This window comes from Aptenodytes patagonicus, chromosome 1 (assembly GCF_965638725.1).
Source record: "Aptenodytes patagonicus chromosome 1, bAptPat1.pri.cur, whole genome shotgun sequence".
NCBI classification, from domain to species: Eukaryota; Metazoa; Chordata; class Aves; order Sphenisciformes; family Spheniscidae; genus Aptenodytes; species Aptenodytes patagonicus.
The window spans coordinates 18,874,492-18,901,213 of NC_134949.1; the positions used below are offsets into that span (position 1 = coordinate 18,874,492).

Genomic DNA, 26,722 nt, shown 5'->3' on the forward strand with positions numbered 1-26,722 from the left:
TCAGCAAAACATTAGGTACCTTTTTAAAATTAAACAGATGCTGGGATGCTTTGCTAAATGCAGTAGTTTTAAAGTTAAACCTATGCTGCTGTGGTTTACTAAGTAAGTTCCTATATTCACACAGCTTAATCCAGCAACTTTTTATGCCACAGATGAATTCCTAGGGACCATTCATGTAACTGGCAGGAGTGCCCCTTAGGCAGTCCTAGTTTGGGATGATATGGATGACTGCATAAAATGGAGATCATCTCCTGTATATTATCCTGCTCCTCCCAAATATATGTTGTGCATGGTGCAATCTGCACTGTTTACCAAGATTTTCGTTCTTTTTCAGGCAACAAGTCAATATTGAAGGTCTCTTCTCAACCCTGGGGTTGCAATAAGATTTCTCCCTTACTGGAACTATGACTGGGGTGAGCTGCAGGAAAAGCCTCTGCCCTGTCATTCAGTCTTTTACTCTTCATCTAGTTACCTGGTCTCAATTTGTAGCCTGCAGGAGATCACTTTTTTCCATATATTTCTCAACGTCAGCTGACGTATCCCTCCCAATCTTGACAGCAAGAGCTAAATGATAAAATGGGTGTCTAGACATTGCTATATTGCTGTTCTTAGAACTAAATAGTCTTTGGTCTAGATGCCCTATAAATAATTGAGACGAGCTAACTCTTTGTGAATTAGCACTACTTCCAATTTTTTAAGTGGAGCAGAATGACTGCTCTAAAAGGTATCCAAGGTTCGTGATGTTTCCTTGTTGTATAGTAAAATAGATTAATGTCTGGGGCTTATACACTATTACAGTCAAATTGCTGCTCTAAAGACAGTTTATGATTGCAATGTCTTATTAAAGTACTGTGATTCAGTTTGTGTTTCTGCTGGCCTCTTTCCTGCTGCTGCAATTGAACTGATATATGTTTTTAAAAGCCTATTACTTTGCATATTTTTTTTTGTTGTTTAATTTCTTATATATATGTATTAAAGCACGCTCTCTTTCTGAAGGAAAATGAGACAGAGAAAGGTCTCCAGGCTAGCAACCACAAAGAATTCAGAGGTTTTGTTTCCAGCTGTGCAACAAATTTCTTGTGTGACCTCGGTCAAGTTGATTAACTTCTGTATAAAATGGGGACAATGAACAGCATTTACCAGTCATAGGTAAAACTAGCTAAACACAGTAAGTTCTGCAAAGTGTTTTGGGATCTTTGATAGGTAGGTAGTATATATGTACTGAATCAGGCAGAGGAGAAATGGTTGGAGCAAAAGGCTACAGCTGAAAAAAATGGAAGAAGGAAAATGGAAAAATAATGAGGTAAAGAGAACAGAGAGGTTGGGAGAGGAGTGGGATGATGGAACCAGTTGGGATCAGTTGGAGGTGATTAATAATAAAAGATGTGGGTCCTGCTCAGAGTTAATAGGGCAAGAGAGGAACACTAGGATAAATGTGTTTGTCAACTACATCTAAACTGATGAATCCAAAGGCATTTCTGAACTTTGGGAATCAGCTATGCCGATCAGCTTTCTTCAAAGTTCAAGGAAAACAACAGTGAAATAATGTATGAAAATCAAACAGGAAATATTTTCTCCAATGCATACTTTACATCTTTCATTAAGTGCTACAAGTTATCATTGAAAAATATAACGTGAAGGAAAACATCATTCTAAAAGAAGTATAGGTGAGCTAAGCTCTCATTTAAGAAGCATGTTTCAAGATGGTATATTCTGTGTAGGCTTAGAAGAAGTTTTCCCTACTCCCCACTACAAAGAATCTTCCATTCGCTACTTCAGGCATCTGGAATTGACTGATAAACGTCAACTAAGCCATCTTTTTTTTTACTTTATTTAGGTTCTTGTACCATGGTTTTCATTATGATTTGTAAATATTCATCTCACACACCACCTTTTATGCATAGGAGCATGATGTATTCTGAAATCATAAGTCTCAGCATCCAAATGCTGTTTTAATCAATATTCTTATTCGATGAAAAAATAATATACATTTTTACTTTTATTTCCAAGTTCATTCTCCAACATTAAAAAAAAAAAAGAGAAAACAAACTGTAACAAACTGAGTGTTTTAATCTAACATATTTTAGATGGCTGCTAAGTTTTTGCATTTACTGCTGCTGAACAAGATTTATCTCACTTTTTTGCTATCACAAAAAATTCATGATTTTCAGTTATGAGATTGACTAGAGATGCAGCAACTGATAACTGCCTGAATGCAGAGTGAACGTGTGAAAAGAAAGTATAGAAAATAAAGCTGGTTTTCTACGGGAAACTATATATATAATGTTGAACCAGGTGAGAAGCTTAATGACAAAACATATCTAGTTGCAGTATTTAGCAGAAAATAATATCTGTGGTGTTCTGAAACACTACTCAGTTGAACAGTCTTAAATTGGACTATACTGATCATGAATAGAGGCTTTATTTATTTTTACTAATAACTGGAAATCCATTGAAAATTCCTCTATCTTACAAAACAGTTAAAAACACTTCGGTGGGTAGCTTGGCGTCATGTTGATATAACCTCTGCTCGCCTGCAACACCTCAGAACTGTTTGTATGAAAAACCCTTGGATAGACTCCGTTTGGTCTCCAGTTCAAATGGTACTACCCGGGAAAGCGATTCTACCATGTGCTGGGCACCATCAGTTCCTATTAACTTCAGTTTAAGTGAAGGGGCACAGCCCTTCTGAGGAGATGCAAAGTGGTGTCAGCTCAGATTCTTAAGATGAAATTCAGTTCTTTGCAGAAGGTCTGCACAAAGCCTCTGTATCATTTAAGTGCCACTTAATTCTTTATAATGGAGCTTGGAGTGGATTTGAAGAATCTGATCGGCTTTTTGCTGCCTTGTCTGCAGAGGGCTGAATTTCACCCCTGCTGAATATACACAGTAAAAAGGCAACTGTACTGCCTCAGGAAATACACTGTATTGCTTTGCTTTGACTAGCGTAACTCAGTTTCAATTACTGATAGAAATTCTTGGTATTGTGATGATAAAATCATTGTATACTTTGCTCCCTGTATTATATATTTAGCTTCACTGTAATACTCTGCTATAATGGGCAAACTGAAAAGTGAAAATGCAAAAATGGACGTAATCCTACCGGCACGAATACGGCCTCCCTTTTGCAACTGTGGGTGCATGTGTTGAAGAGAACAATGTGTCTCTACAGACGTCAGTTTATACCTGGGCGTGAGGGTGCCTGCCTGGCCTGCTTTTGGACAAGGCCTGTTAAGACGGGAATGTGGGAGCGTGTGCGTTTGTGAGGCTTTTGAAGCAAAGCGAGGGTCGGTTTGAAGAGCAGCATGAAAGGAACACGGAGATTTGTAAGGGGAGGAGAGACCCCGGGGGGAAACGGGGTGGGCAGGCGGGTGGGTGCTGCCCGCTCCGCGCGGGCCGGGCAGCGCTGCCTCCCCCGGGGCGCCCCGGGGCGCTGCCCCCCGCGGGCAGGGACGGGGCGGGCGCCGCGCCGGGGACCCGCACCGGTGTGCGCCCGGCACCGCCGGGGCTGCCTCACCGCGGGGGCGGCGGGTCTGGGGGGCGGCGGGGGCGCCCCTGGAGCCGGAGCGCCCGCGTCTGCCCCGGGGGGTGCGAGGGGGCACCCGCACGCCCGGGGAGGGGATGGGGAGAGCGGGGTGCGTGTGTGCCTTAGAGGGGTTGGGGACTAGTTCTGAGGGTGCGTTTAGGCATTTCCAAGTGTTTATGAACATTTCATGTCTAGTACTGTGGTTTACTTTTTTGTATCACTGGTACTGAACCTCCACGGCTGCTGGTTATGTGTCATTAATAAATTAATAAGCCGTTTTGATACTGATTTGCTTTAAACTATGTGAGCTGAGTAGTTTTCCCTGCAAAAAGAGGTTGTTCTGATTCTCAAGGCCTAAATGCATGAGCTAGTCTATACACTTAACATGGAAATGTTTTAGACTTTATGTTCTGTAAAATACTCTTGGTGTGTTCTAAATTCGTGTGGATATAGCCAATACCCAGAGCAAGGACTCCATATATTTGTGATATTACCGATAGCTGCATTCTGAGATAGCAACCAAGCAAACACTAAGAGTAATTCACAGAGGAGAGAAATACTTTTTTTAAAGATTAATTCAAATTATATTTCCAGGAAAACCTCCCGCCTGAGATAGTAGAGGCAATCTGGTATGTATTTTTGAGTTTAACTGACTATTCAGTCTTTCAGTGATCCTTGATATTGGTGAAACATTGATAGAAATAGCCACTTCGATCTGTGAATTGCAAAATATATGCGTGCAAATGGGTGAGGTTTGGTGTTAACATTTTACAGAGCTTTTTCTGTAAAGCCTGCAGCTGGATGCATGCCCTCACTCAGGAAGGATGAGGCTATTATCTGTTACATAGGAGATGTTAGCCTTGAAAATGGATATGATCCAGTTCTCAGTAGAGCAGTACCTATGGACCCGAAGCACAATCCAGATTTCCGTATATTATGTGCTATAAAAACTTAGTGGATTTGCTTGAAAAAATTGTAGTTATGAAAATTGTTTGGGAGTCATTCCTCCAGCAATATATATATTGCCTAATGAACAGTGCAAATTCCTATATAGACGTTTGGGAGCTAAAGTGTTTTTTATAATGAAAATCTTAATATGAATTTCAGATTGAGCTTCCACTGAAAGAAATCGGTGTTCATTATATTGCTAGAGCTTACCAACAATTGTACTGGGACTGAGGACACAAGTTGTTTCATGTCAAAATATTGGAAAGGATTTTATTAAAAGACTTTAAATTGCACTTCTATTTCTTGCCACGATCCAGTGGCATTGGGGAATGTATTCTTAAGTAGTTCCAGACAGAGGACGTCAGGGGCATAGGGAGGCTGAATCACATGTTCAGGTGAGCATAAAAAGCTGCAACTGCCACTGGGTATAAATGCTGCTTTTAAGCTCCTTGGACCCAAAATTAATTTGGAGCATCCTAAGCTTCTTGTATGCTTATCTTGCTAAGTATTTCTCCTGTAATTCTCTTTTTGTTGGACTCATGACTGTTGAAGATACATTGTGTGTATTGGTGTCACACATCAACAGAGAGGAAGACATGATCTGTGTCCCTGTATGTGGAACTTATTCTGTCCTTGAATCCCAGGACACTTATGTACAAATTGAGGTGGTGAAGCTTTCTTATAGTCTAGCTCAGGATTGCTGAGATGATCTCTGAAGGAACTGACGACCATTTTCTGTGGACTCTGAGCCTTACAGTCTGAGCAAAAGATAGATTGATTGGGGGCTCTTACCTTGTTTTGCATTACTATATGGCACCATGCAAGTGAGTGCATCTCTGTATATGTATTTTATAAAAAGTATCCCAAACTAACACTCCACCCTACAATTTTCCCTACAGGGGGACAGTGAAAGAGTAACAAAATAGTAGATATTAGTCATATTGCTTAATATTCTATGAGAAGGAACCCAGATAGTACAGATAGGAACTCAAAAGAAGTAGTAGTATAATCCAGAAAGAAGCCTACAGGAATTAAAGCCCCTTTTCTCCCTGCCTTGAAGAAAAATTGCTCCCTACAGCTCCTCTGCATCTACTTTAATGGAGTCGGAGCTCTGTTGTTCCAAGACTACTTGCTGTGTGTGACCTTGAGGAAATTTTGCAGAACCAGCTTACCAGAGACACAAGCATTAAGAGGAGCTGCAAAGCACGCAACACACCACCTTTCAGTTAGGGACCTTCCTGGCTAGACTTCCTTTCCCTTGTTGTAATAGGGTGTTCCAGTCTTTTCCTTCTGCTTATTGTCTCCTTCCCTATGATTTCCCAACCTTTACTTCATGCAACACCTGTCCTTCTTATGTTCCTAGTTCCTGCCCCTAACTATGCCCCTACCATTGCAAGTATCACAGTTTCACAATTTCTGTCATTATGTTGACCCCTCTACCTATTTATTATAGCTTTTCTGTATCCAGTGTGTGTCTCGTGTCTATTTACAATGGAAGCAGTTCAGGATAAGGAGTGTCTGCTCAGGTTTGTACAGAGTCTAACACAATGGATCCCAGTCGTAGGTCACTTTTAGGCTGCCGTAATGATTAGTTAGGATAGTAAGTCTTGGGTTGTTAGCCCCCCCCAACAATATTTCCTTGACTGTAAGAAGCATGGAATTAATTAGAAAAGTAGCTAACTTTTATGTTCTTTCGATCTACAACAGCGCTGTCGTTTGTTTTATTGTTGTTTTTTAAGTTCTATTTTTATTACGAAATTTGTTGGCACAGCAGGTGTTGTAAATAATTCTGTAAATTGCCTAGGGCTGTCTACATCATAACCTATGGCTGCATTATCAGATGATGAAAATAGACAACTCAAATGAGAAAGTGTTTAGAGATAAGTGAAATGTGAATTCTCCTGCCAATTGTTTTTGGTTGTTGTTTTTTTTTTTTCTTTTCTGTTCCATAGCACGAATTATCAAAACAAAACAGTGGTGTGAAATGCTTCCATGTTTAGAAGGAGAAGGCTGTGATTTGCTAATCAATAAATCAGGCTGGACCTGTACGCAACCAGGAGGACGGATAAAGACAACCACGGTAGGTCACTTCTCTGTTCTATATTTCTTCAGTTTCTCATTCACTTTAGGTTATTGAAAAACAAAGAGTGCGATTTCTAATTGGTTTTCAGCACAGATATGTAAAGTCTGTTGCCTTATAATTAAGCTATGTGCCCAAGTGTGCTTACTGAAATACACAGCAGTGTTATCACAAAGACAGGAAAAATGTATAATTCCCACAGTTACTAAGAGTGGAAATTATATCAAGGTTTTCTTAAAAGGCACCGGTGGTTTAACTAACATTTGTATTCAGCCTGAAGACAGGATCTTACTGCTTCACTGTACAAGAATTTTCTTACACTGAGGAGGTGTAGGGTATAAAACTGAACACATGGTCTAGCAGGGTGAAAACAAAGCTCTCACTGGGAATTGGGAAGAAAATATTTTTGCTACTCCCACTGTACTGGAAAAGCAAGTTGCACAGATAGGTCTTTAGTTTTCAGTGGGACAATCAGTGAGACCTGTAGAAAACATAGTAAAAGAACCCTTCTTTCAGCTTCCTTTTGGTCCTGGTTTGTTGATAAAACCCTCAACTCTCTGATTTGGTGTCTTGGGGCATGTGCTTGTAGTGAAGCTGAGAGTATATACAACAGTAATGGTTTCTAGGGCCTGTAATATATCAAACAGATTTCTAGAAAATGTTCTCAAATGCCAATAATTCTTTGACTTCAAAAATGGAAAAAATCTGAAGAGATATAATAGAGCAATATTCTGATAGCTTGCTAGACCTCTTGAAATTATCCCCCCCCATAATATTTTTTTAGATTTACATGGAACTTGAGTGTAATTTAAATAAGTGCAATTTCAAGAATATTTAGTCTTGAAAGTACTTATCAGTGAGGACTAAATTAAGGCCCATCATCCCCTGCACAATTTCTCTGTCTGAGTAGGAGACAGACACCAGTTATTGTTTTAGAATGACTATATTTTGGAAAATTAACATGTTTTTCACTTTTTAAAAAAGAATGAAGATTTGATAGTACTTTATGAGATACCTACAAAAGAAGCTTTATGAATTGTGATCACAGTTTTGCTGCTCCTGTATTTACCAGGCATAATATTCATTATGGACAGGGCTATAAAACTTAACGCAGTCTCTGAGGTCTTAAATATTGTTTGCCTTTAGATCTTTTGCATTCAAGTTATGTAAGAGTGACATAAAAAACCAAAGGAACAAAATAAGTTTTTGAAACATTAATGCCAACTTCCAAGGGCAAGGAGACCTAATACGGTCACTTTGTCATACTTGAAATATTATCTTAAATCTTGTTAATTCAGGGGTATTTTCTGCACCCAAGGTAAACAGAAAACCCATGCACTGTGACACATTGCCAGCTGTCATTATAGTTCTTTATTTGATGTTTTATGCTAATGGCATGACTGAGTAATGCAAAGTAAGCAGAGGATCTATCCTTCAGTATCTATCTTTAATGAGGCGATTCAGATATCCTTTCAGATTAAACACCAGAAGCCTGATTCTGAACTCTCACTTGTCTGTATAGCTCTTCAATGCTATTGACATGACTGGAATGACTCATGATTTTGATTAACGTAAATGAAATCATAATCATGCCCCATCAGTAAAATTAAGGCCATGGCAAGTGTAATATTATAAAACAGACTCTTCCCCACACAGAGACATCATTATCATTGGTGAGGAGAGATTCTGCCAGAGAGCCAACTGTAGAACAGCTCTGAGCATAAGCCCTCATCTAACATCAAGCAGTCTTCAACAGTTGGCATCACACATGCAGACACACAACAAACACACTGTACTTTTCAGTCAAGCCAGACTAGCAACTCAGAATACTTAAAGAAGCTCTGAATCCAGAAGGGGAAGGGGGAAAAAAGAAAAGGAAAAAAAAGAAAAGAAAAGAAAAAGCCCAAGAAACCCCTATAAATCTATAATACAGTATTACTAAAACATTAAGAATAAAAAAAAGTGTTCATTTGTTCTTTAGCCACTTGGTTGAAGGGTAAGGGAAGCTTTGGACAGTGGTAATAGGTTTGGGAACTATGTCTTAGGATGACTCTATGAAGTGCATGACTGTGATTAAAAGAAAAGAAGTTTTCTATTAGAAATACCAAGAGACATTATTTACTGTAGCAGTACTCTTAGGTCAACAGCTGCTGATGTAGTGAAGTAATTTCTATTTCTGTTCCTAATCAACACACCTGAGTTGCCAGGCCCATCATGGCATCTAAGTGTAACGGGAAGGATTTCTGGCTGGGAAGGGCCAGACAAATGGCCACCAGGTAGTATGGGGAAATAAATGTCCAAACATATTGAATTAATTATTATACACTAAATGTCTGTTGTTAAGTAGAAATAATTCTTGACCACATCTCCAGTGACAGCCAGATTGGGTCCTTAATTTGTTAACTATCAATTTTGTTAACACACATCTGTTAATCTAATATTTGCCATCCTTTCCTGCTAATATTAGTTTGTATCTTGAAGATACTTAGCAATAGGTCTTTCATTATCATAGCAGTGGTAGATCATTTAGCAGAGATATTACTGTTTGGTAAATGCTGAGACAATAATTTGCTACTCATACTAAAGCCAGAACAGTATTGAACTCTGATGGACTGAGACTTCGCATTGATTCCAGGAGGTTGTGTAGAAGTGTAACTTTTTAAGTACTGGGTTTAGAAGTAGCACATGGAAAGGTAGAACTAGTGGAGATCTTATGTAGGGTATGAGTTCTTTCTTCTGTGAGAATATAGTTTAGGACTCACAGTTAAATATGTTTCCACCAAAAAAAGGAAGAAATAGGATTTGTTTTCTGTAGATTAGTTTAACATCTAATATTTTTTCTATGAAAATACCGAACAGCAAATGAAAATACCCATTGCTCCAAAGCAAAAGTGCAATTTCTGTAAATTGTTTGGAAAGTGCTGCCGCTACTTTGTGCTTTGTGTCAAAATTGTTTAGACTTCCTATGCAGAGCCACATTTTTTCACTGCCTGGCACTTTTTGTGATCACCTCTGGAAATAATGCAACCAAATCAGAATTCTCTCCTCACATGGGTAGCAGTGTTTTATATCCATTTTGTGCTCACTTTGCACAGCTATAAATGACTACACAAGGTGCAAGGCAAAGGAAAATCAAAGTACACTCTAAATGGATCTAGATGTCACTTCTGCCCTGTCATCCTTTCTACAAGGTGTGAATGAACCAAAGATTTTTTATCTGCTAAGAGGCTTTTAGAATTGAAGATTGACTGGGCTAACTGCCAATCTATGTATTAAGCAACTGACTGTCAATACAAGGAAACAATATGGCAACTTGTAAAAGAAGATAGCAAGAGAATACTACACAATTGTTAGCACTTCCAACATACTAAGTACTTTCATATAACAAATGTACTTACAGTCACTTTAAAATCACCTGCCTTAAAATTTTCTTCTCCTTTTGCTATTCTCATTACTCTTTCAATTCTTTAAAAAAAAATGAAGCTATATGATTTTTTAAAATAGTATGTAGTTTCAATAGTGCCAGAAGATATGCCTTTTTTTTAAGATCTTGCTGAAGGGCCTGTCCATTTTATAGTTCAAGTATAAAACTTGCCAGCGTACAGATGAGAAGATACACAAAGTATTGGATTTACAGGGGAGATTAATTTTAGCACCAAACTGTATATATGTTGTCAATGATCCATCACTACCTAATTGTTACTTAATTAATTCCTTCTTCTACATGATGTGATTTCAACGCATGGAGCTTAACAGAACATTCATGCGCCAGTTCCTCAGTAGCTAACCTTTTAAAACCTTTGCTAAATTAGCTGGAGTGGGAAATTAAGGAGTATGAAGAAGCTAAGAGAGAGCTCACAGCGGATAAAAGGTGTAATTACTCTGACATGGAGCTCAGTGCTTAGCTAGTAAAATTTACTAAGGATCTAGCTTCACCAAGGGACGTGACTTTCTTAATAGAGTTTACTTACACACAGAGCAACTTAGCATTCCTCACCATTAATATAAATGACATGCTGGCTGGGTTGGAAAGGCAATTTGTTCCTTACCCTGAAAAATACAATAGCTGTTTGTATTGGCTGCAATTTAAATCAAGATTTTTCTGCAGAGCTTTATCATACACACATGTATGATAAAGGTAACTCAGATAAAATGTACTGGTTTGCTTTTCATCACTGACTTACAAGCAATGTGTTCTCATTCATACTATTACATTCAAAGTAAAAAGAAATATATATATGTTACATATCTGTAACATACTTGAGAATTTACTTTTTTTTAGACTGAAGACCAGCTGGAAATGTCCTGAGGCCATGGTCTAGTGGTCTGAGCTTGGGACTGGGAGCCAGAAACTCCTGAGCTCTAATCCCGGCTCTGACAGTGACTCCCTCTGTGGCCTTGGGTAAGTCACTGAACCTCTCTGCCTCAGTTTCCCCAGCAGTAAAAATAAGATTAACAATCCTTAGCTACCTACCTTAGTGAATTTGGAAGTCCTGAGTTAATATTTTAGGAGGTTTAGAAATTCAGAGTATCTTAAAAATAAAAATACTGTTACTTATAAATGTCCTTATTGGTGATATTCATGTTGTTGTTGTAGGATATTCACATAACCCTGGCATTCCTGTACTTAGCCTCACCTACATTCCAGCTCTGAGTGTTTCTAAATGTGCATTTCACATCTCCACAGGTCAGCTGATTTTATTTGTTTAAGCTGTTTTTGGAAGTTTTTTGACATCCTGACAGTTCTAGTTCTGTGTCATTCCAAGACACAATATCCACCAAAATAAGCTTTTAAGCAGCACCAAATTAGAGCAGTGGAATGATGCAGACATGCATGCCATGCCAAATTAAGTTTCCCTCTTCCCCTTTGTCAGAAGTGGTCAACTTATGAAACAGATACATTAAATCTACTTGTCAGCAGTTCATCTACCAAATTCCCTCACTGTCCTAACTGTAACAGGAACACTACATACAGACCAAGATTACAGAGGATATTTTTCAGGAGGCTGGTGTATCCACTCATCCCAATCCAAAGAATAGCTTTTAGAAACAAGCAGGAAGTTATGATCCTGAATTTTCCATCATTCATAGCCAATACTGCTGGGGAATCAGAATCTTTGGCTATTTTTAAGCTATGGGACCAGGAGTACATCCTTGCTTCAAAGTCCATATGCATGCACAATTGTGAGTCCTAACGTCTTCTCTGTCTTCTCTTTTTCTGTGTGGCCCTCTTCATGATGGCATGCCTGCCACTGCCTTGTGAGAGATCTTAGCAGCAGCAGAAAGGGCTCTCACAAATACACTTATGGGCAAAACAGATCATTAACTCAGCCTGATTCTCTTGCAGATCATCCTCAGCCATGCTCACTCTGAATTTCTTGTTGGATTTCTAGAAATCTGGTTTAAGAAAATCACTATCCTTATTGTCACTAAGAACCATCTGTATTCTCAACTCCTGCTGTCAGCCAGTTAGAGCTTCATGAGCTCCGAGACCATTGCTTCATCAAGCATTATGTATGACAAAGTCCTCTAAAACTAACTCAGGTCTCAGTAGGGTGGTCCTGAAATTGCTATTTGAATAAGTTTTCTGAGACCACTACTACATAATTAGAAGCCAGTCTGAAATACCTTTTATATGTTGAAAAGTTTGTGTTCTACCTTTTATATTTATATATCAAGTTGAGAAAGGGTAGAACATGAACACCCTCTGCAGAATATCTCCTGCAGGTATTGTTAAAATCAAAAAGTCATGAAATTTGGATGTGTGACTGTACATATGAACTGCCAGGACTAGGTTGCTCATAATTAACAACTCATTCTAATGTAACTGCGTATCTACAGGATCAGCCCTAGTCATGGTCCAGTGCTTTAACTAAGCCTTCTAATATTTTTTTATTAATTTCATATTCTTCCGAGTAGTACTAGCATTAATTATGAGAGAAAATACCAATTCTTGACATGTCATAGCCATGTGCTTCAGTGTACACTCTATAGATTTCTACCCCAAGACCTAGATTCAACCTGTTGTTTATTTCCATGGCTTTCAAGAGATTTTTATGCTCTGAACAGAGTTTGCATTGTTCTAATTGTTTACAAAAGGTATCATAATTTACAAATGGGTCATCATTGCAATACTGGAATTAGATTTCTTTCTGTTAATTTCTGAGCAAGTTAGCATGTGGGTTGAATGTCTTAAGTCTCAAAGAGGTTAAAAGTCATGTTTCTAATTCTTGTGTTAGAAAAGAATAGTAGCTCAAGGCAAGCTTACAAGTAGAGTGGTGGGATGGTCTTCATGGCCCCATGTCTTAAGTCCTTCATGCACTGAGGAAGCTAAATAGAAATAAAATCCTCATGAAGTTGAAGAACTAAATAGAGTGGGGCCATGCTATTGCTTCGTAATATGCAAGTTCTCTTGCATATTAGTACTGCTTCAACTAGTACAGTCTTCTCAAAGCTGTGCACTCCTTTGTGGTACCAATGTACTGAAACCCACCTATTCTATTCTCCATGATCCTTATCAAAATACATTTCTTTGTGGCAAATAACAAATCTTCAAGTCCTAAATCCAACATGCTAGCAAAGGTTTTGTGATTTTTGTAAACTTCATGTTGAAAGGAGCTGGCAGAAACTTGAAGAACCACCTTGAAGAGATTAGGTGCCTCCCTCTGTCCTGAATGCTGAATACTGGTTCTACTGATGTTCAGTGAGTCACGCTGCCTGAAAAGAGACCACAGTTTACTCCAAGAATAACTTGGAGTAAAATGTCTAAGTTGAAATTGTAATTTGTTAGTATCTCAAATAATTCCATGGAAGAAAATAGGGAAACATAGATTTTGTTCTTCTCTTTCAGAACATATATTTTCAGATTTTAATGGGGAATTATAATAGCCTCAGGTAGTCTGCGTGGTCTATTTTAATGATGCTGCAATTCCTGTACAAATAAATAAACTCAATTTTCAGATAGATAAGATTTCTAGAGATATCTTTTCTTTCAGGATTCCTTTTTCTTAACTCATATTCATATTGGGAGGTTGCTTCTAGCATTCAGTCCCATCTCACTATGCTAACTTAGGGAGAGGACAGACTTAGATTCAGTGAGGTAAAACTGGTTTACTGATTAATGCTTAGGAATATTTTTTTTTTTGGTGATATGGGTTAATCTGTATTTAAAAACAGTTAGTTCACTGTAAAATGAGCTATATTTTGATCCATTTGAGGTCTGAACTGTCACTTTGAGTAAGTAAACAAAAGCAGATCCTACCCCAGGCAATAATAATGTTTCCAATCATCTATTTCATGGTTTTATGGAATACATTTTGTTTTCAGTAAAAAAAAAAACAAAAAAACAAAACTGCATGGGTTGTTTTTATTTTTTCTATACTTTGAAACCAGAATTCTGAAATGTATATAAAACCACATCTGTAACTTGGGAGTTCATTGACTACTATGTCATAGTGTGAACCCACCCAATAAATTGTGGACATTTAAAAAATTCAAGTGTATACAAACCTGCATTTTAAGGAATGCCTAAAGTATTAAGTTGGTCCTGATAAAAAAATACTTTAATTTGAAATTCTTTCCAAATTCTATAATTTTGCAGTACATCAGTAAAAATTACATTTTTATATGGCGGTAAGTTTCTCATCAATCTCCTCAAAAACAAAAAAAAGAACCTGAGTTTTAAAAATGGAAGGCCTAGGGCATAGACAGTTGATATCTATAATGGATGATTCAGGTCTCTGCGTGGGGAAAATTACAGGCCCATCAAAGAATGGATGTGAAGAGGCTGATACTAGATTTTGTTACTGTTGTTTAGCACCTTAGTCACCATTTACATTTAGGTAGGTCTTTCCAAATACTGAAATAGCATTGTAACTGTTCTAAGAAATTAACGTGTTAAGAATTAGTACATTAATAAACTGAGATTGACAAAAAGGGAACAAGAAAAGTTAAACCACATTCATATTAGTAATGGTAGTATTGGGTCTTTTTGTGTTTTGACAATTCTTAGCATAACAGATAAACATTCTAAATGGGACTTAGTTTCCTCAATTTATCATTTTAGTGCATTCAGATACCTAAGGGTGTTGAAGACATCTTGCATAGGGTGAGCATAAATGACACAGAACCTATAGACCAGTGTCGTTGTGGGGTGGCAGCTGGAAGCCATGCAGGATATGCTAGTTCACTAGCTGCCTGTGTTAAGCAACTAAATCTCATTCATCTGCTAAACCAGACAATTTGATACAGTGCTGCCCAGTCCTACTGCATATGGTTCATAATAGATTGACATTGTCTGAAGGTTCTGATTTCTTACATGAATATGAGAAAATCAATTTTCATTTAATAAGTGACTGCAAAGAGAGACCATCTGAGGAAACAACCCTGAAGATTACTTGTGCAATTTCTTGATTCACTGTAAGTAGCACAACACACTGTAAGAAGTGATTCAATAGATGCTATATGCCATGTAGTTGAACTGAAGAGGACTACAGTTGTACATGTGGAAGAAAAAATAGATTTGATAATGCAAACGAGGAAGAAAGCTGGAAAAGACAACACAGAACTTGAGTATATAGTTTAAATCATTTTTTTTGTGGGCATGTAATGGAAAACTATGAAGGTTGGAAACTGGTATGTCACATCAATATCAAGAATTTAAAATGATGCTAAAATTATTACACACCCATTTCGCACAGTGACAATGTTCATGGTACAAGTGTTAGAAGATGATGATGTTGCACATGTATATCCATTTTGGAACATTTCTTTTTTAAGAATACCCCCAAAAATTTCTGTTAAATTATGCAAAGCAAGCTAGAATTCTTGGACTGAACAAAACAAGCAGTGAATAAAGAAAATTAAATAGGTGTTATAGTACAGGGATTTTTATAATCCATTTGACACATTATTTCTTAAAATCATACTTGAAAATTAATTCAGAAAGGCCTGTCACATTGAAAACTCACATTTCAACAAGGTACTGATGGAGGACCTGTGAACAGGACATAATAACAGTTAACAGGAGTGTATTGATCTAGGTCAAGGTGTCCCAGGAAGAGATAGATTTGTGAAAGGTATAATGTTATTTTGTTAAGAATGGTTTCAAAAGCATAAAAGATGTTAAGCTCTTAAGTGTTATTGAAAATCTGTGGAAGGCAGGCACACAACAGACATTTCTGTTTTTCAATATTCCCCTGCTGTATTTTCATCAAGCGTCTGGAGTAGAGCTTCGATACTTAGTAGCATTATGTCTGCACACAAGTTTCTTTACCTTGGGAGCAGACCTAAAGGATAAGGTTGCCTGTTTTTTCATCTAGTTAACTCCTGCCTATGAGACTTTGTTCTCACCTGCTCCTCCTGTTCATTTGCATATGTGCTTACTAGGGTATGCAGAAAGACAATTCAGTTTACAGAGTCATGGTAAAGTGGTAGCTCAAAGCTTGGGCTATTCCTGCGTTTCATTAGAGATTAGCAGTCTCATTACATGGCTGAGACAGGAGGTTGGAAGTGAACAAAACTGGCTGATCCTTGATCCAGATAAAACTAGGCAAGGGTGGGACAGTAATATCAAACAGCAAAATATACACGAATAGGACCTTTTCTTTAATTGACAGTGCAGCTTCACGGTAGCCTAAACCGGTCTAAATCCAGACTGCCCCAGTCCCATTCTCCTACCCCACTCTGGCTGTATATGCCTGACCTCCATTTTGGGCAGGCACTTAAGTGCTTGTGGAAATGTCTGGGATGCCAAACAGGAATCACTTTTTGCCAGGTTAGTTTTCAGCCACATCAGCTTCTGATTACAATACTGCAGATTAACCTAGAATAACGCAGACACAGAGCAGTTTAAATTATTCTAGGTCAAAACCTATGGGGTATGTCAGCCTTTATTACGTAGTTCCAATGCCTGTTGGGCCATCAACAACTGCTGCTGGATACCTAGTTAGTTTTTTCAGCTAATTTTGCTATTCTTCCCCATTTGCACTTTCCAAAGAATTCTAAAAGTTGCCCCTGAGGTGCAGACAAAGCATATGAAATACCTCCCTCAAATGAAATACACTGGCGTACCCTACGTGAAGGGGATAAGATATTTGAAAGTCCATGTCCTAAACTGTGGAGGATGCTGTACTTTTCTGGAGTGGGGATTTTAAAGGTAGCCTCTCTACTGTCTAATACTATTCTCCATTTACATTAAAGCATTTATAAGGACATACGTCACAATTCTAAATTTGTGTGCTGTCCCTCTGTGAATAATGTGGTGACAGACTGATTTCTGGAGAAATATTTATTCCTACTGATGGATATTGGACATCTCTAGGCACAGTAAAGAAACCTGGATTTCACCTAAGACTGAAAGATACTCCCTTAAGGAAATAATTTTGGTGGTTGGAAAGGAAGCAGGATGCGGGGAAACTTTTGGAGGAACATTCCTGAGACCGAGCTGACATGTGATAATACAGCCAAAAACAGCTTGCAAGGAGCCAGTTCTGACCAGTGAGTCATAAAAATAAAAGGGAGAGGGAGGGGGGGAGAAGCATCATGTCAGTGAAAATTAAGTATTTAATCTCTTTGAGTAGCTAAAAAGAAGTTGGCTGAGATCAGCAGGGCTTAAGTGTGTTGTAAATTTTGGAGGCCAAATGCAAATAATAATTAAGACCCTAAATCTTGTGATGGGGCCAAACTTAGGAAGGTAATGCACTTAGGGAGGGAAGCATGTAGGCCCTTTAGTACCTGATCTCCGTATCAACCCAGCGGAGATCAAGGAAACAAGATAAAGACATTCACAGAGTATCCACAGAGCATCTAGAGTAGGTTGCCACACTACTCCACAAATCACATGACCTGCCAGACTGGGGCGTATCCCAGGTGAGGCCCCTTTGTGGTCCTTTAGGAAACTCTTGTGCAGAAAGCAATTCAAGACTGATGGGTCCAGATGGCAAAAATAGGTAAAAAGGAACATGAGTTTGTGGCCCAGTGAGAAGGGGACTCCTCTGAGTGAGAAGGAAGCACTGAGTACTGTTCCTACTGCCTTTTTTTTGTTTTCCCATTGAATATGTGTAAGACCTGAGAGATGTACTCCTCACCCCTTGTCATGTTTTTGTGCTGGATTCAGAGCTGTACGGGTGACTGAGGAATGGTTTGAGCATCGGTAGCACATTAGGAGTCCTCTGGGGACTCAGGCATATTTTAGGTGCTGAAACACCCATTTCAGATAGTGTTAGAGCTTACTCGCCTTGCTTCTCAAACCAAGGCATTTCTGAATACCTCTGGAACTTCTATCAGGTGTTTATGAATCTTCGCGTCCTGTTCTGTCTGCCCCCAAAATTATTTTACTTCAGTTTGCCTTGGGTGGAAACTTGGCAACTAAAGTCTGACTAAGTTAAGACTTAAATGGAATTTAAAAGAAGGATACCCATGAAGATTGAAAGATAATGTAAAAATCCCTGAAGGAGCTAAAATGTAACTGATGATAGCTCCTGTGAAAATGTAGGTAGAACACATCCTAATCCCACAGCAAAATCAGAGAACAACCAAACACATGTAGAATTGTCTGTTTAGAGTTACATAAAGCACAAAAATTTGTTGAACTGACCAAAATGGTGGCTAACAGGCGAGACACAAATGAAGCCAGTAACAATCCATGACTAATTCAACATTGTAAAATCATAGAGGAAGAGGAAGCATATAAGGTGGCCTGCAGAGACAAAAGTATGGATAGAGAAAAATGTAGGAGAAAAAATATTAGCAGTTCAGTCTATTAGGCTGTGGAATAGTTTCTCAGAGCTGAAAACTCCAACAATTGCTTAGTTCAAAGCTAGCTTGAACAAAGATCTAGAAAGAGTACTGTGGGGATGAATCTTGTATTGGTAGGATATGAAATAAATTAACTGATTGGTCTTTACCAGCTCAAACGTTATGATTATTTTTTAACCATCTTTATAAAAGCCATAGTGGAATAACTCATAAACCATATGAGGGGAAGAGTTGTGATACTCTGAGATTGCTTTGAGTCATCAGACAGACTTAATTTTTCTCACAGAGACTAGTTGTCTGTTCAGCCAGACAGACACTGGTCACAGAAACTTGTTATTGAATTGTGCTGTGGAGTAATATTTCATCTTCTTTTATGTGACTGAAAGGGTATGGATAGATGGTAGGGTTCGTTTCAGCATTACATCAGTCTTATGCATCCTGTAGCCAGAGTTGGGCCTTCAGCAGAATAAGTCTATGATCACAGCAAGTTTAGCCTTAGCAGTAAAAAATGTGCAAAGTCAAGTCTTTAAATAGAAAGTTGAGGTTGTCTCCACTAAATTGCAGGAAACAGAATACACACTGATGTGGGAGATGTTCCCTTAAGGCAGAAGGAACTCACTTCCTATATCCTTGAAATCATTAACCATAATAAAATGACCAACTGATTGCTTTGAAATGAAGTGAGAATCAGTAAATCTCAACATAGGCCAGTATCCCTGAGGGCTGCTTCTTCTTCTTGTTCTTTTCCTTTTTCTTCCTATCTCTTTTCCTTTTTCTCCATGAAGTCCTGAGAATCTCTTTTGAGAGGGTTTTTTTCCCTTACAGAACAATTCTTATAATTGTTCCAGCTACAAAAAAATATACATTTTGTGGTGTGGCAATGTCAAATATGTAAAAAGAGAAAAAAAAGTTGTCAGGGTTATGGGAAGACTGATACTTAGTTCTTATAACAGTAGAGGTAGCCTTCTGAATTCTTTTCCTTCTAGGGGTTTCATCACCCGTTTGAAAGACACTTTAGGCTAGATAGGGTGAGGTTGAATGGTGGTGTTTATTAAGCCTAATCACTGATATATTTTAATGAAGGATGGTATTTTGCAGACTTCTGAGGTAAATTCTTGTCTTCCATGTGAAGTGAGTCATACAACTGAAGGTGCATTTAGTGGTCTAGGTGATGTCTTAAGGAATAGCACTACCTCAGGTATAGCGATTACTGTAGCTGAGAGGTGCACAGGGCTGCTTTGGGTGAAGTGGGTGTCAGCCTCCTCTCCCAAGTAACAAGCAATAGGACAAGAGGAAACAGCCTCAAGTTGTGCCAGGGGAGGTTTAGATTGGCTATTAGGAAAAATTTCTTCACTCAAAGGGTTGTCAAGCATTTGAACAGGCTGCCCAAGGAAGTGGTTGAGTCACCATCCCTGGAGGTATTTAAAAGACGTGTAGATGTGGCACTTAGGGACATGGTTTAATGGTGGACTTGGCAGTGCTAGGTTAATGGTTGGACTTGATGATCTTAAAGGTCTTTTCCAACCTAAACGATTCTATGATTCTATGATTCATGAAGAGGGAACATCGTCCTTCTGTAACACCCTCTAGATGTTTGACACACAGCTTTAGCATGGAAAAGATCAGGTACAAGCCAATTATATGAGTTTTTCACTTTGCCTGTAGGACTTGACACACCTGGGGCTTCAACTAGGACATCAATTATATGATGAGATTTCTTTCTGAGAAATGTGAATTTTGAATTGAAGTCATACTAGCCACAGCCTAAGTGTCTAAGCCAAGGACATGAGCAAATGTGCCCAGCTTTACTATCTAGCCAGAGGAGTAGGTGCCTATCTAGATCTCCAACAGGACATTGAATTTTCTGTCCTCAGTGGCTATGTAGACAGGTTAGGTATCTCCAGAAGACAATTAAATCTCTTCAGGCTGTTTTTTATCCAATGTCAATATAAAAATGCATATATGTTTCATGGAGAGAGATCTGTATCCTCTGTTCTGTTCCCTGATGAGTGTCAGCTACTGGGCTTGGACAGACTATCCTGTCTGTTCTCCATGGGACTTCAAATTTGCTGCACGGTGGTTTAGCTTTTGGAAGAGGAGTGAAAAATAGTCTGATTTGAGATATTTGCCTGGTGATCACGGCATTTGCCTGGAATGCAGGAAGTGGGGATTCGATCGCCTTGGAGATAAATAGGCCTAGATGCATCCTAGATGAATGGTCTAACTACTAGACTGATATGCAAAAGATGTATGGCCCTGTTGTCATCATCGTTGGTTGAGGTACAGCCATGTCTTTCCTGATTCCTCCTGGTGGTTTAGCCAGACTTCATATTCTTGTCTGACTAAATCTGAAGGATATCAGAGGGGCCTTAGTTTAGAAAGACAGATATCCACCTCCTCAGAATACACACTTCTAAGTATGCGTCACCAATGAAAATTTTGAATTTCATTAAAATGTCAATTTCATACTAACTTCAGAGATACCTAATAAATATAAATTCTAAAAGATGTGCAAACTGAAAGATTGGAGTTGGCAGGTTTAGATGTTTATGACCTAACCTAAAGTTTTAGGCAAATTGCCTTATCTTTTCATGTTACTTGTCAAGTGTACTCTGTACTCATTGCAGAGTTTTTTACTCAGACTTTTGAAATTTTTCTATAGTAAGTTGCTATTTGTGGAAGAAGAAGAACTTGGAGCTATTAGGGAATTTGAACCCAGGCTGTGGCATATCTCAGCTACTGCAGGCAATCCAGAGGATCAGATTTACCCATATAGCACTGGAGTGAGCATGTTCAGTGGAGGCTGGGGGAGTGATGCAAAATGCATTTGAGGGAGGCAGATTCCAAACATTTAAGTTTGATGCCTAGCTTTATTTTTATAGTCACATTTTGTCTTTATTTTAAGTCAAATGATCCCCTGGTGCTCTCATTCCAGGAAACAATTTGACCTGGAGGAGGACAGCTTTGCTTTCACCTCCATTTCATTTGTTGTTTAGGAAGGGAGATTAAGTGCGTATTGCACTTAGGTATGAGAGTCATCCCGTTTTTCAGTAGACTGTGTTACATTAAACATAATGCCTTTCATCTTCGTTTTTCCTTTGTGAACTGCTGTCTTCTCTTTCTTCTCATTCCTGATGTAACTAACTCTACTGAAATCAATGGTATTACACCAAGAAAAAAATGTGTTTATATAATAATGCTAGATAGTAGGTCCTCTAATTACAATAAGAATGCTTTGTCAAATGGCTGTGTTTCATCAGTAATCTCTTTGTCCTTCTTAATAACTGATAAAAAATATAAGACCACTGGCAGATGTTTAAAATTGTATTAGTAAGTCAAGCCAAGAACACTTTGGCAGCATACTATGCAGCTGTTCTGCTCAAGGGAGTGTGAAAATGTCTCTACCTGCATTACTGAAATAGTCACACTGTTCTGATGGGTTGTCATCCGAGTATTATGGATCAATGTATATATACTTAGTAATGCAGAAATCCACTCCCATTCCATCCCCTAGAAGTAATATTTTATTTTTCATTTAGGAAAATCAACAGAAGACTGGGCCAAAACATCCTCTTACCCTATCTTTTGTGCAAAGCTTTTATTTGTTTTTGATTCAACATATAAAATCAAACTCTAACTCCAAAAAAAGACTAGATATGTTGTCTCTTTAACGGTGTACTTGAAGGAAATAAAGGGAACTGACAAAATCACATTCTCTGCAATATAGACATTTTAATGAAAGCTAGAAATGCAGGGGTTTATAATGCATATATATTTTAAATGTGTCAAATTAATGAACTTTAAAATGAAACAAAAAATTTTGGAGCATCTCCCAAAGTGTTGCAGAAGTTGCTGACAAGGCAGTCTATATTTGAGTGTTACTCCTATTGGAAGATACAGTACTGAGCATATTTGTCAGCTCTTTACAAAATTACTGAAGTACAGGGAATTTGCATAGACATAACACAATTTTTGAAAGAAAAACAAAAAATAGATACGCACAAACCATCTGCCATATAAATGTCTGTATTCATACAAAGAATTCTGCCATGAAACCAAGCATTGCATAAAAACTTGGCACCATAGCTTAGAAGAGTATTGTAGTTAGGTTGTAAAAAGTGAAATATCTGCACAGCAGGGTTTATATGACTTTTCAAGGAAATCTTCGTTACAGTGTCATAAAGCTTAACCAAAATCACATAATCTGAAAGAAAAGCAAACAAACAAAACCACACTTATTTGCAGTTACCAGATGTAAAAAATATTTTTTTTTAATATAAGTTACATTACAAATTCAAGTGTGTGGTGTTTTAGTTGTAAGGTTGTCCTGTGAACAGTGGGACTAATGAAGCAGTAGTCTTTATTCCCTGCAATCCTGACTAGTATCCCATTGATACCCTATGTGTCATTTTTGGCCTGCTGGCAGTAAGAGCAGGCTGTTTGTGCTGACTGACCATCCAGCTGCAGTCCTTCCCACATTAGGAGCATCAATAAACTTTAATTTGTCATTAGTAATTTTTTTACTCTGCCCTATTGCCAACCTTTCAAATATTCATGGACTTAGTGTTTTTGAGATCTCTATCAAATTTAGTTGAAAGTGGTCTGCAGACTCAAAAGTTAATAGTTTGAGAAGGGACTATTAAACCCCATGATCAGAAACCAGGTTAGGAGTGTTAAGTAATAGTGTGTTATTGTTGATGTTTTCAGACTGATGTTTATTGATCGATTTTGTACGTATCACATGTTTTTAAAGTCCAAAGTTGTCACAGCTTTGCTGACAAAATGATGCACTGGAAAGATATAATGGAGCTCCCAAGAGTATTATAAATAATTCCTACTTTTTTTTCCTTCTTTTTTCTTTTTCTTTTTTTCATTTTTAATTCTAAGTTGTCAGGATGCTGCATTAATAAAATTACATTGAATTCTCTGTACATTAGTTCAAGAATAGCCCCCTAATTCCATATTCAGAGAGGAGAATGTTCCCAAATAAACCTTCTCATAAGATGGTATTTCCTTTTCAATGATAGTTTTGTGCCTACTTACAAATGCAGAGGTAGACAATTATTGCGTTATGAATATAGACCTTTGTCTGTAACCACATACTTCTGTGCATGAGGGCATCTTCCATAGACCTGAGAGGCTCAGGAGTAAGCCAGTCTCTTCTCCTCCACAGCTGGGTCTGGCCTATGCTGTGGTCCAGCCGTAGAAGACGACCCTTACGCGTGGCCAGTACTTCCAGGGCAGCCAGCAAGCGAAGCAGAAGTATTCATGGACTTCTCATGACTTTTTCTCAGCAGTGTGGGAGCAGTTTCCAAGCATATCATATGTGAATGAGACAATAATGTTTACTGAAAAGTGTTTTCCCTTTGTTTTTTCCTTTTCCATGAGAGCAGGACTGAAACCCCATTCTCTTACCTTATTTGCTGGCGGTGATGGTGTTTCCTCTGAGTCTTACTAGATATGGAAGAGCAGAATTTATTGGGCTTGGTTCAGTAATATTCTGTTGACCAGCACTAAATATGTATATTTCATCATATTGCACTGTTTTATACTAACTGTACTGTATAATGTAAGAAAAATCTGGTGTTTTCACTGCTAGTATATAATGGCAGCAGTAATTGAATTGCAGCAAGGGATTTGGTAATCATCTTTGATGTTCTCTTCATTCTGTTACTTCTTTATGTTCTGGTTATGATTTCTGGGTGTTGGTTTTTGGTTTTTTTTTTCTTCATTGTATGTGTAAGAAGGGTCTGTTGTTGATGAATAATCAAACACTTTAGAAGATCCTTAACCTTTTCAGAAAATGAACAACATCCATAAAAATAAACCTGAGTTCTATAAAAGCCCATAAGATAGGGATAATATTGCTCACAAGTTATTTCCAAGTAGGTTAGTCTTAAGTGGCCTAATATCAGTGCAGAAGGAAACTAATAGGTCATATTTCTTAATTCTCTGATACTATCTTTTTGTACTATGAATTCTGGAATAATCCCCTTTAAAAATGGTATACCATTAGGAGCCGATAAAGAGAAAAAGATGAAAGAATAAGATAATTGCAGCAAAGATTATTAACCCCCTAAAATAGGGCTAATGTCTGTGTTTGTAGTGTTTATAGTATATGTTTCAGTAGAATGTTTTGGTCCAACTGTGCCTCTTAGCTCCAGGAATCTTCACGTAACTCTTATGGTATAATTGCCACCATGAAATGATAGACTTTCTTGCACCTGACCCCTAGAGGGGACTCCATGGTGCAGGTGACAGGAGTAGGAACGGAACTGAGGGTTTGGAAAGGGGCAAAAAGTATTAATAAGTTAATACAAAAAGTATTAATACAACTCCATACATGCTAATACCCTCCTAAAAGTTTTCTGGAAAAATCTTTGTGAAAGTTTCATGAAAAATCTTAGATTGCCTTACTGCTGCCTTAAAGCAATGTAAACCCTGCAGTATCATCTGCCAACTTTCAGACAGGTTTCAGGTGAGATGGTTATTGGCCCACAGACAAACATTTAGTGTTGCTTTAGTTAAGGTCTTGCTGCTTTATCATGAACAGCATCTTAAACATTAGTAATCTCATTAACACTCGAGTCTCCTGAAGATAGCACAGCCCTGGTAAGGGTTAATCAGACGGTTTTCATCTACAATGTGTGGCTAGTCACTTGGGTCATTTGAGTTAGATGCTGATATAGGGCAGTGACTCAGTGACCCCAGTCTAAGCAGCTGCTGCTTTTCCAGTGCTCTGCCTCCCCTAGAACCTGAGCGAGCTGACTTACTTGACTTGGTCACAGGAGCAGTTTCATCTTTCTAGGGGGAAAGATATGTTTTTTATAGTCCTGTGGAAACAATCCCTCTAAAATTAGGATGAACATGAGGAATGCAGAAAGCACAAGAAATACATAACTGATATGAGAAGTCCAGCAGCTATAGTTCCTTTCATAAAAAAGGTATCTTTGCTAACTTTCTTTGCTCTGGTGAAGTTATGTTTCTCTTGCCTAGTGGTGGAGAGCAGCCTGCTGTTAGCAATGGAGATTGTACTGCTGTTAACATTTTTGGATGTAAAAAGTTCATTCAATATAATGCATAATAAAGGACCCATCATTACTATCATCTTAGTAAAATACTTGTTAAAATAGGAGGGAAGGATGTATCTTATATGTCATTGGTAATACTCTGTAATAAAGGCAAATAAGCAAGAGTTTGAAGAGACTAGGACTAGGTCTCACATTAATTTATGTGAGGAATGATACATTCACATTTAAATTAGTTTCTGCATACATTTCATTTTTGTCCTTGGAAAAGTAGGTGATGTATCTGAAACATGATTTTAAAACTTGTCTTCTAAAGAGAAAGCCCTGAGTTACAAACATAAGCTGGTTTTCAGACTGATCTGAGGATTAGATATTTACTTTGTAGGTAACCATAATGTATAGTAATAGTTCTTTACCTGGGAAATGTGTAGGATAGGGTGCGGGATCCCACACCTGGTAGAGTGTGGAATATACACATGGAAAGGGGAGGAGATGGCTGGGACAGAGATGATGGCAGGGGAGCGAGCATGCTGAGATGGTTTCAGAAGGTGGGCAGGCAGTGCAACAAACAAAAATCAGTATCTGCTCGACACCCAGTTCAACGGCTGCCACTGCAATGCTGACAGCTGCAGCAGCCCAGGGGAAAGTGGTTTAGTACGAAGTGTCTCTGGTCTTTTTGGTTTCAAAACTAGTTTGCAAAGGTTAGGAGCTGAAGGTCTTAGCGATTTAGCTGCAGATTCCTGAATCTGAGTGCTCATTTTTGGTACAATGGCTTTTTTGGTTTTCGAAGCTTACAAATGCATAACTTTTTGCATTCAGGTTTTTTGAAATACAAACAGGATTTTCCCTAGCTCTTTGTGAAGTAGAGGAATGCCTGGGGCAAAGGATGTGGACAAGGGAAAAAAGCAAAGAGGCAAAAAACCTTGTGGGTGATAGGTTGCTGCCACAGTAGGTCTATGTAAATAAAGAACTGCAAATTAAAGGGCTTGTCAACAGTTATTTGTCTGTAGGACTTTGCAGAGCAGGGTGATTTTTAAATTAACATTTTGTTGGATGAACCTCTACAGACCTGAAGTGGATCTGAATTGTCTGTTTTAAAAAACTTCAGATGGACATACTATGATTTCAAAACACAAATCTGTTACTATTAGCTAAGTTGTACACTCCACTCTCAGTAGGGGAAGACTACAGGTGCTTTTTCAGCCTGAATAAAGACTTCAGTATTTTACTTATTCATACAAATGGACATTGAGTAAAACAGTTTGACTGAAGCAAAAATCTGGCAGTTGTATATTAGTCTGGGGTTTCATTTTCAGGCTCTGAATGAGCTAAAATGGATGATACTTATTGCACTCTTGTGCAAGCACACTGTGACTATAATTG

The 26,722-nt window shown here is 38.2% G+C and overlaps 1 protein-coding gene across 5 annotated transcripts in view; it reads left to right on the forward strand.

The window, feature by feature from the left end:
* TAFA5 (TAFA chemokine like family member 5) overlaps positions 1-26,722 on the forward strand; it is a 537,936-nt gene that overhangs the window by 368,126 nt on the left and 143,088 nt on the right. For all 5 annotated transcript variants that reach the window (XR_012994564.1, XM_076329083.1, XM_076329106.1 and 2 more), the window contains exon 3: positions 6,427-6,554. Coding sequence is in view for 4 of the 5 variants with exons in the window: in XM_076329083.1 (XP_076185198.1) it covers positions 6,427-6,554 (128 nt within the window). In the remaining variant the exon portion in view is untranslated. The remainder of the gene's footprint in view (positions 1-6,426; positions 6,555-26,722) is intronic.